Source organism: Pollachius pollachius (assembly GCF_949987615.1).
Source record: "Pollachius pollachius genome assembly, chromosome: 12".
Lineage (NCBI taxonomy): Eukaryota > Metazoa > Chordata > Actinopteri > Gadiformes > Gadidae > Pollachius > Pollachius pollachius.
Window position 1 is genome coordinate 9,200,742 of NC_136945.1, and position 11,423 is coordinate 9,212,164.

General features: G+C 42.9%; 1 protein-coding gene across 1 annotated transcript in view; it reads right to left on the reverse strand.

The window, feature by feature from the left end:
- The window catches only part of kif5ab (kinesin family member 5A, b), a gene marked incomplete at both ends in the record, with an annotated part of 55,377 nt that extends 44,751 nt beyond the window's left edge, over positions 1 to 10,626 (reverse strand). Inside the window, one exon of the mRNA XM_079747634.1 lies at positions 10,498 to 10,626. Coding sequence (XP_079603760.1) covers positions 10,498 to 10,626 — 129 coding nt within the window. The remainder of the gene's footprint in view (positions 1 to 10,497) is intronic.
- Between the last annotated feature and the right edge of the window lie 797 nt (positions 10,627 to 11,423).

An 11,423-nucleotide genomic window follows, 5' to 3' on the forward strand; every position in this document is an offset into this window, starting at 1 on the left:
ACACACACACAGACACACACACACACACACACACACACACACACACTGTGACACACCCACACACACAGATATACATATATACACACACACACACTTACACACACACACACAGACTGTGACACACCCACACACACACTGTGAAACACACTGTGAAACACACACACACACACAAATACACAATATGATACACAGACACACACACAGAAGCTGACAAGAGAAGCTCAGGCGGTGCCGGTGCACGCTACACGAGTTCAGCCAATCAGGCGTCCCACTGTGCTAGATAGCGGTATCATTAGTGGTTCTTTCGCCAGCAGAGAGACCCTCAGTGTACTCCCACAGCCTCATAGTCCCATCATATTACCCACGCCCCATTCATACATCACCGAACACAAGGCTCAGCAGATATTACCAACAAAACCCACACCATCAGCATGAAAGAGAAGGCCTTCTCTCATCCAACCTAACTATTCGCTATGGGAAAATTAGTCAGTATTATTATCACTGCTGTCACTGCTCTTCATTTAAATGAACTTCAGGGCTTTTCTTGTTTTGCACATGTTATATCCATTGTGTGTGTTTACTTCCTCAACGTGTTACAACCTAACTATTTTCTGTGGGAAAATGAATCAGTTCTTTTATCAGTCAATGCTGTTCATTTGAATGAAATTCAGGGTTTTCCATTAAGATGGTTTTGCGAGTATTATATCCATTGTGTGTGTTTACTTCCTCAACGTTTTAACGTTCATACAATCTCCACATCATCAAGTTTGTTTACAGGAAAGAGCCTCACGCAATTAGCATCCCCCCCTCCTCCACCACCCTCTCTTCCTCCGTTCAGAACTGGAGCACTCTCCGTCACTCATCACTTATTCAGAGCAAAGGCAGGGGAAAGAGGCCGAGAGAATCTCAGGGATATATAAAGTCAAAAATGGACAGAATGAAAGGATGCGCTTTGTTGGTGGGAAACCGCAGCAGGAGAGGTATAACCCCTAGCTGTGACAGGAGAGGAATGGACATAACGCACACACACAAATACACACACAAGGTTCGACGCTCACACTGACACACACACACAAATTGGCAGACAAACACAAGCATACACACAGGCTGACACTCACACATACACAAACACACATACCCAAAACACACAGACACTTACACACACTTAAACACACATACACACACACACACACACACAGACACACAGGCATGCACACACAGGCACACACAGGCACAGACATACACAGCAGTTCACCGCTGCTCTAAGATACGCAGGGCAAAAGAAATGTTATGCTGTCCCTGAAGTCGCCTTGGCTGACAAGAGTGACAGAGCGAGTGCAGGAACGCTAGCAAACCTGTCCTCTCACGAGCGCTACACAGAGACTCTTGCCCAACCCGCTCTGGGTGACCCTGTTCAGCACGCCGCTGAGAGATGTACTCACACAGAGCCAGCACATCAACATGCATCCTGCATCCTGTGTGTGTTTGTGTCTGTGTGCGTCGGTGTGTGAGCGCGTTTGTCTGCGTACGTGTGTGTCTGTGTGTGTGTATGCGAGGGGGGTGTGTGGGTGGGGAGTGTGTGGGTGTGGGTGTTTGTGTGTGTGTGTGTGTGTGTGTGTGTGTGTGTGTGTGTTTCTGTAAGTGTGTGTGTCTGTGTCAGAGTGTGCGTGTGAGTGTGAGAGAGAGAGAGATAGAGAGAGAGAGAAGATGGAGATTTCATTGTGGTCTCTTGTAACAACAATTTTGGATTACAGCCATGGCCATAAGAGAACAGGCAAGGTTGACCATAAAAATCAATCATAATAATAAAATAATCAAAGACATTAGTGCTTGCTTGCCGTTCCCAAAGGAAATATCAAATGGTTTTAAAGCTTCTCTCTCTTTTACCGTTTACCATCAAACAGTTTTTCACTCACATGCACTGAAACAGCATCATCTTACACTTGCTTAATACAGTTATTAAATCCGTTAATGAGCCTATTGTATAGGGATGGCGATGTACAATAATGTTAATCAGTTAGAATGGATTTGCTAATCATAGCACTCATGTGAAAGGACTGAAATATATATTTTTTATAACAAAGATATTGATTACTCACTACACGTGAGTCAATTACGGTATAGTTAATCACCGAGTGAGTGGACTCCATCTAAATCCAATCAGAAAGCTGCCAGAGGAGTTAATGCTAAAATGAAATTAGTATGCAAGCTGGTTAAGATGCAAGAGCAGCCACTGCTCCACCTCTGCACCAAAATCTTGAGTGGGGGGTTTGTGTTTGCCTTTTTGAGACCAAAACATTGGTGCATGTCCTTGATGATCGATATAGTTCCAATTATATCAGAATCCAGGGTCATTTACTGCTCTTTAATAGCAGAAGATCCATGAGAACGGGTGGAGGTACATGTGTAGCTACTGTGCTACGGAACAGAGACAGAGACGCATCATTACAGTGAGCCGCTGTTCACCGGCCATGTGTGGCGGCGATGAATAATGCATCTGAGAAAGAGGGCAGAATAGAGGCAGGAAATTAACATGAGCTTAACACAGGTGCCTCTATTGATTGCCATGTCCCATACTCTGACTTACTGATCTGGTCGTTTGTCTTGGGGGGGGAAATGGGCAGAAAGTACTAAGCCACAGGATTGGAGAACTTTAATTGAATCTGTAAATGATTTATGACGAATACATCATTGACAACTGCTCTGTGTATATTTATACTAATTCTGGGGTACAACCACAACCTATAAATCAAACACATTATTTATTTATAAAATATAATATATGTATTTCGCCATAAGGACACAGGCCAACAGGGAAAACAATGCAGTAAAACAGTTAAACTCCTAGTACTCTGTTTACAATCCGAAACGCTTAGTAAGACTACTACTTTAAGATTAGATACTCATGAATGACTTTCACCGAGGCACTTATTAACAAGTGGTTTTTTTCGCTTGCCATTTCTCCACGATGCGCATGGGAACTTTTTTATTGGAATTGACCTTTTTCAATACAGGGTGAGCAAAACATCAACTCAGTCAGGCATGCACACTTACATTTGCACATGTGAAAACATGCACAAACACACACACACACACACACACACACACACACACACACACACACATAAACAAATAAAACGCAAGCACACAAACACACACCAACAAACACAAACACACAAATGCAAATGTACACACTCCTACTAAAACAAAACCTTTGCCTCGGGAGCTGGTCTCTACTTGGGTATTTAAAGAGCAAGTGAACAAAAAACAGTGTCTCTGCTCACACTGTTTGAATTTCCGCTGAAACAGTAGGTTCACTGACACTTTAAGGATTTTTGCAGGGGAAAGGAGTTTGTTCCTTGAAATAAAAATCTTCCCCTGTCCATGAATTATTTTGCATATCATACTTAAAGTTTCACTGTCTAATGTAGAAGGGGTGGGGGGGAATTCAAATAAATAATACCATGTATTATTGTATTATATGTATCATTCTCCTATAAGGGTCCATATAATCAACAATGATGATTGTTGGAAGGTTAAATCCAAATTGCATCGCATGAAGAATATCTTTGTTTAGCCAATATATTTTTAGTAAGTTATTAGTGAGTAATTGCTAATGTCAGACATGATTGGTTAAAATAAGCACAAACGTTGAGTCTGCTGTGAGACTTAATTGCATTTTTTTTTACCTGAAAACATAATTGATGTCATTAATTTAAGAATCATTTTCACAGAAAGGATAACATTTGAAAAAATGGTGAGGTGCAATTAGCAGGTTTATTATAAAATGAATAAAGACAGGCTTGCGGCAATATTTGGAAAAATCACTGCACGTTAGTTGCCGCAGTAAACTTTACGTGCTATGCATAACGTAACAATTCAGTTCGAGGGCCTCCAGCCAAGAGAATTTGTATTGTGAGTATTTTGTTGCTCCTGCGATCAATTGCACGGCAAGCCCTCATTATATAGTCCTCCAGCTTGACGTACCCAGAGCAGAATGCTTCTTAAAAAAAACTCACGTTCTCTGGACGGGGGTGAAGTAGATGTCTGTGTTCTACAACGTCACTTCAATAAAGTGATGTGTGGTTAATGGAGGAGGAGGTGGAGGAGGGGTAGGAAGAGGCCCTACCAGCAGAGGTCAGGACTCTTCATGTAGATTACCGACTCGACTTTGAACACCAGGCACGCTGTTCTGTCCTGTGCTTTGCTGTCGTCACGTACACACTTACGTCCCCTCCGTGCTTGGGGGGTCTCAGCGAGAGCATAGTGTGTCGTTGTGTGTACTTGTGATGCTGCCATGTGCAGTCTTTCGAGCACCCCAGGGCTGACAGGGGTGTGTGTGTGTGTGTGTGTGTGTGTGTGTGTGTGTGTGTGTGTGTGGGGGGGCGGGGGCTGTGGGGGGTAAAAGGGGTAGCCGGGGAGGAAGGCAGAGAGAAAGGATCGTAGCTAATAAGGGAAAGGATGCTGTGGCTAGCATCCCCGCGGGTTGGTTAGGAGCCGCATTGTTCCGGCCCACTTCACACATGAAACCCAACTGAGGAAAAACACAGCACAGGCTTATCTCACCCTAACACACACACACACACATATGTGAGAACAAAAAAAATAACGAATAACCGAGCCGTGCATATGTTGTGTTAATTTCCGGTTGAGTGTGACTGCCGACAGCACAATATGGATTGTCAATATTGCAAAAGTGAGAAAGTGGGAGAAACAGAGCGCTGTAATGGTAAACTGTGTTCTGTGGTTCAATCATGAAAGCGTGATTCACATAATTAAATCACCATGCTTTTCTGATTTCTAATCTTGTAAGCCTTTCTGTCTCTTGGTCTCATACTGCATAAGACATCTATATGTATATAAACTAGTATAGATTAATACTCTTTGGCAGCAGAGGATCTGCCAGTGAATTCATTCACGCCCACTAAAGACCTCTACCTGAGTCAGTGAGACAGAAGATGAGCATTTGAGGCCCTCATCATCTTACAAAAAGGCTGCTGGGGAAGAAATGAAACTGAAGTGAAGTCATTATACTATGGAAGTGAAATGAAAAATACAATGACGGCCATAATGCGATATACACAGAGACCCACAGCGGGAAAGAGAGGGAGTGTGAGAAAGACACAGAGTCAGACCGACACATAACGGCACTCAGACACACAGACAGGCACCCGCACGTACAGAAAGAGACACAGACACAGAATCACACACAGAATCACTTTGTGCACATTGAGTGGCTGCAATAGCATTTGCAGGGAGGAGATAGTAGTGTGTGTGTATGTGTGCAGGGATTCTGCTTCCTGACCCTGAGCTCCAATCCCATTACAGGGTCTAATTGAGGGGCCTGCATACAGTGCAGTGATGAAATGAGAGCGTTTAAATAGACGCAGGACTTGGGCTTCAGACATCCGCATTTGGGTACATCAAGGTGGAGGGAAATCACAGCCAGGGTCAAGATGGTTTCAGAGCAATGGCTTCCAAGATAAATCTTTCTTGCTTACAGCAGTGAAGTAGCGATAGCAGCAGCTTCACATAATGTCTGCAATGCTTTTGGAAATGTTTGATACAGCTGTCTCCGGCTTTGAGAAGAGGGACAGTGAGAAGCCGTTCCTGTTCAGGTGGAACCCTAGCCAAATGAGATATATACGAGAGACATGTTTTCTCGCGTTAGAATAAAATGGATGATACATTTTTGTTTAATTAAATACCAAATGCCATTTGGCAAAGTCTAATGTTTTGAATACTGCTTCTCAATCAAACATTTGGTAGATTGGTGTCAGAGGCAACAAATTAGGTTCCTTTAATTGGTCCCACGCTAAACAAGCCAACCCAGCAAAGCCCTTGTGATTGCCTATTAACTGGCAGAAACACACCGGCTGTACGCCTACAATGTGAAGTGTCTAGTATGGAGAAGTAAGCTTTTGGAATCCTGCAGCGCTTCAGTTCTCCACTTCACAGCACTGTGGTAGACAGTTGGGTGCACACAAGTGAGATAAAAAAACGAAAGGACGGGTGAGCTATAGAATTATAAATTGTCTGTGGACCAACAGAAAATCAATGGCTCTTTTATGGGCGTTTCCATTTCTCTTGTTAACACAGAATGGGGGACATTACTGTTCATTGTAGAAAAAAAGGAGCCTCCATATGTCAAAGTCAAGGCAGATACAGGTTGAATCGCACGCTTTTATATGCAATGAAATGACGAGGGCAGTCCAAGCCTTAGACTGGGAGTGGACATTATTATGGACTTGCAGGTAGTAACATCCTTCTCCATGACAGACATGTGCTGTTGATATGCTTCAGTGAGTAAAGTAAATAGTAGTACTTTTATTGATTAATAATAAAGATGCCATAATCGGCCATACCAATAATTAGTCAATATACCATGTGTGCAATACCTGTTAACAAGTACCACTACCCATGCATCTCTAACCATTGACTATTCACTCCTTATTTATAACCTGTGATACAATTCTGCGATCCTACAGCTTTGCGATGTAGGAAACAATTACAACATTAGCATATGAATCACCAACTATACTAATGTAAATTGAATGTATATTTGTTATACTGATGTATAACAAGGATGGTATATTTTTGGAGACAAATGCCATTCGCGTCTGTAGGCAAACTCTTGCTTAAAGAGGAGACAGCAGCACCTACAATTTCACGGGACAAATGCTTCACACCAACTCACTTGTCACATAGGTTTAAGAATAAGCTGACAAAATCATGCTGGTCTCATTCATTTATGCAAATGTAGGATGCAAATGATGTATAGGGTCTCAACCTTTATTAATAAATAGAAAACAAACAGAAGCTGCTGCAGGCACACTCTCCCAGCGGGGGGCAAGCAAGTCAGGCACAGCACGGAGAGATTCCTAAGCATGATGTTTTCAAGCCAAACCCCATCTCCCCAGCGAGTGGGGCGTAGTGATGCAAAGTTTCATAGTGTCACTTATTTTCATCTCGCCGGAAATTGGGACGGACAATCTGGCGTTACGATGGATTATTCCACACGGTCAAACACTGGAGACAGCTGTGTCACGCCAACCGCGAGTGAAACAAGGGTCCAGGCCTCAGGCCACAGCGGACAGCCGTAACCCGAGTATGCTTATAACCATAGTGTGTAGCAGAGGTGGCCCCCTCTGCCACACTGAAAGAGTAGAAAGTCACTCCCAATTTGTATTATCAAGTCTCTTTGAGGCTTTGGTGGCTAAGAGAGGGACTTGAGAGGATGGTGGCCCAATCACTGCAGAACAATAAATCGTTTTTTTCTTCTGTGACTGCTTGTCACATACTTCTGCTTGGTCTTGTCTGGGCAAGAGAAGTTGATGGCTCCACTGTGGTTGCAGCAACGTGTTGCCTTCTGATTTCTCCCCTGGTTGCTGTTGAACTCCGACGAATGAGGGACTGTTTCCTTGAAGGCTGAAAGACCAACCTTGATCTCTGTCAGCCGAAAAGGTCTCCAAATGTCTTTTGACAGCAAGTGTTGCACCCTCGTCAGCAGATTCTATGTCGTGTGTCAGGGTTCAATTAATAAGCCATGAATAAGGAAGAGTCATACAGTGACATATCCTTGCGTCTCCGTCTATCTATATAACTACAAAGCTCCTCCTGCGCATGACCTTTAAAACCTGCATTAATGCATTTATTTTAGCATTTCATGGTTCTCTGCCGCCTCTGTTGCTATAAATTGGATATGTAGGCTACCACCATACAGTACATTAAGCTAACTCTGAAATGGCAAAATGAAAGATTACACATATGTTTATCCACGCTGCCTACTCATCCTGATATGGATTCACAGAATGTAGGAGAACTATGCAGTAAAAGCATCTTTTATTGATGATAACAATCTTCTTGTCTGTCATCATCTATTAAGCACAGCCTTTGTTAATCAATGACAGGTTGGCCTAATGATGTGAGTTTGATTATCCATGCCATGGATTCACATTTGAAGATAGACTTAAGTGTAAGTCTCTAATGGGACCTTTGCAGGAACAATCTATGAATATCAGACATCTTCCACGAATGCTGCACTGCGCTAATGTACCGTCGCGCCACTATATTTACCCCCCATTAATGGATGCAATGGTCCCTAATGGCTCCCACTATCTAGCTTGTCACTCACCCACTACACACACACACACACACACATTTCAACCATGATCAACCAGTGGGAATCAGGGGGGCGTGTCCTTTGAAATCATAATCCAAACCCAACAGTGCAATCTCTGAACCTTCTTCCCCTCCGGTTGTTGGCACCAGCCAACCAAACCGATCAATCAAGCGCCCCCAATCATCTCTGTCAGCTTATCCGGCCTCTGGGGAGGGGAAACGTTTCTTAAGCAAATACCAGTGTGTGCCCTGCAGGCCGGCCTCTCCTGGTGAAAGAGGCCTCACTCACCTCAGGGATGAGGGGGCCTCCGCCTCATCAGTCAGGAACCGCTCTCTCTGAAGCCTTACTGGCTGGTCCCTTTTACCACTCACTTAATGGCACAGTAAACCTCTGATTACATGTTTGCTGGGAGGATCCTTTATACTTCATACTGACAATAACAATCCTGAACCAAATCAGGCAAAAATGGGGCAGGAGTAAAAACAATGCTAGAGTCTCGATTTGTATCGATTTGGAACACAACAAAAGGACCACACATTCCACTGACTTGGAAAGGTAATTAGAGATACAAGGATGGGTGCCGGGCAGACGCTTTGTAATCACACGCCGAACACTGATGGAGGGAGACTGAGATTGAGGCGGAAGTGGCCCATGCAAATGCATACAAATGTAGTTAATGATGTGCATGGCTTCCCTTCCTCTTATCTGCGTTCAACCCACCTGCCTTCTGGCTGCTTTATATTGACATTTTGAGAAGCAATATCATCAGTGAAAATACATCAGTATAAACCCGTGCCCACCCATTCCACGACGTCCCCGCGAGGGTGGAGATATCTGCGTGCATAATCTCCACCTGTTGACAGGTTAATGCACGTACTGCCACTGAAATTGCATTATATGCATGCAAAGATGCTTTCAAAGAAATATTGAGAAACTACCAGCAGATAACATCTGCAATAACGTAGGATATACAGTAAAGGGTTCAGGTACAGCATGCAGCCATGCACTCCTTGGTCTAATACAAACAGCAGAGGAACCGAGGACTTGAAGGATAGGATGATGGTGCCAATACTCTGGTGACCGCCTCCTTCTTTCCATAACGTGGGCAAAACTCAATCAAATATTGATTAAGGAACATGTCCACTTGATAGGCCCGATCAATAGCATCTTCGACCCTTAAAACTACAGAGGCTGGCTGGCAGACCTGACTGTCAGGCATGCAGATCGATGCAGGTTTATTGTGTATGTTGATGTGAGAAATTACTCTCCTGGCATTTAAGTCATCTAAAAAACCTTTTGGGATGTAACAGAGCAAAATCGCGTCACATTCTCCTTATGCACTGATATGAAAAAGATAAGAATGCGAAATTGATAAAAACATTTCATGGAAAAATATATATAAATATCATGCTGTTCCAAAAATGTACTATGGAAAATGATAGCACATCTAGGATCATATACACAACATGCTCACTATTATATATTGTAGATGATTTATTATTTTGGAGGACAGCCACATAGATATGAGAGGGGTGAATGATCTTATGTTAATGAAATGCCTGGTTCCAATGCATATTGAATTCGTAAGTTAACTAGATTTGCATTTTGAATGTTAAAATCCTAATCATCAGCTGGGCCCGAGCATTTTAATCGTTGACGCTATTATCTATCATCCAACATGCTCACACGCTCATAGTTCACATCATCCTCATCCTCATTCTCAGTCCAAAGCAGTGAAACCAATCCAGGGCTGCTGTCAGCCAGGGCCAGTGTGGAGAGATTTCAAAGGCCAAGCAGGAAAATCAATTAATTGGATTCAGATAAACCATTAAACGTGATAATCGCTTGTATCAGGATTCAGGATATTTATATCTTTATGAATTGCATTGTGAATGTTTCCGATACATTCCTTCCCACTGAGACCAATATAATGTTAATGAACATAAAACAAGACAATTGGCAGATGGTTGCTTAAAAGACGGGTCCACTAGATATTTAGAAATATATGGTGTCCATTACATTTCTTATTCCTATTAAAGCTTGCCTTTCTTTTCACCTATGAATATAAGTGCAGCATTTTGTTTTAGTAGTGCCTGTTACACACCTTTGGCAGATGTCCAATAGTTGCGACATGGACTCCTACACTACTGGAAAAAGCTTACCACAATTTGGATAAGCATGTACAATTTTTGCATTTATGTTTAGTGTGACCATACTTTATATAGACCTAAACTTTAGGTTAGCTTTAGATTCATGGATCCTCAAATTGAATGCTCAACAGCTTAACAGCAATCCCATTGTAAAGAGTACTAATCTGTAATCAATTAAATGTGCAAATAGAGAATAGAGAGACATGGACAACTGAAGTAGCTCACCCCAAGAATGACAGTGTCATCGCCTTGAAACGTTGGGATGAACTTATCTCCACGGATGATTTCAGACTGATTCAATGGGCGAAAACGACACAACACCTTTATGTTGCATTCTGTGTTAGCTACAGCCATCGTGAAGAATTAGACAGAGCTTCCAAAAACAGAGAGGGGGGGCTGGTTGAAAGCTTCAACAGTCCTCCTTGTCTTCTGGGCTGCGTTGCATAGACAGAGCAGGAGCTATTCCAACTTGCAGATGTATCCCATAAATGGCAGCATTTAGAAGAACAGACACATTTTTAGTTTATAAGAGTCTACAACATAATAGATAAAATGCATATAAAACAGGCTGCACCCAATAGAGGGAGTTTGCCAGTTTGAAACGCACTTCAGCCAAATTTGTATTCAGTTCAATGTCCAAAAAGAAAGAGTTGTAATTGGTAGTATGTTCCGAGCAGGAGCTGGTGCTGGCTGCGACTGCATGGGTTGCAGGGTTTGCTGGGCATGCCTTGCATCAATGAGAGACGGCACGCTCGTCTTCCATTGGGGGCGGGGCGTGGCTAAACTGGCTACTCGCATCAGCACCACTGAAGTGCTGGAACCGGGAGCCATCGAATGAGAAGTTTTGTTCTAAGCTCTTTAGCCCCACCACGTGTCTTCATCTGGTAACAATATGATGACAAAGTAAACCCAGCGCGAAAGTACCCAATTTGAAAGTAGAATGTTATCATTTAGTTTTTAAGAGGCATTTTAATGAAAAATGGTTGGTTGAAAAGACGGGATTCGATATAGAGGAAATACACTCAACGATAGAGTAGCGGTTACATTCGTTTTGGACAACCGCGATCTGCTGCTATGTAAAGGTAGCGCTTGTTTTTGTGTTCCTAATCTCCTGCTGGAGTGCGGAGCATTGTATGTCTGGTAGAAACCTA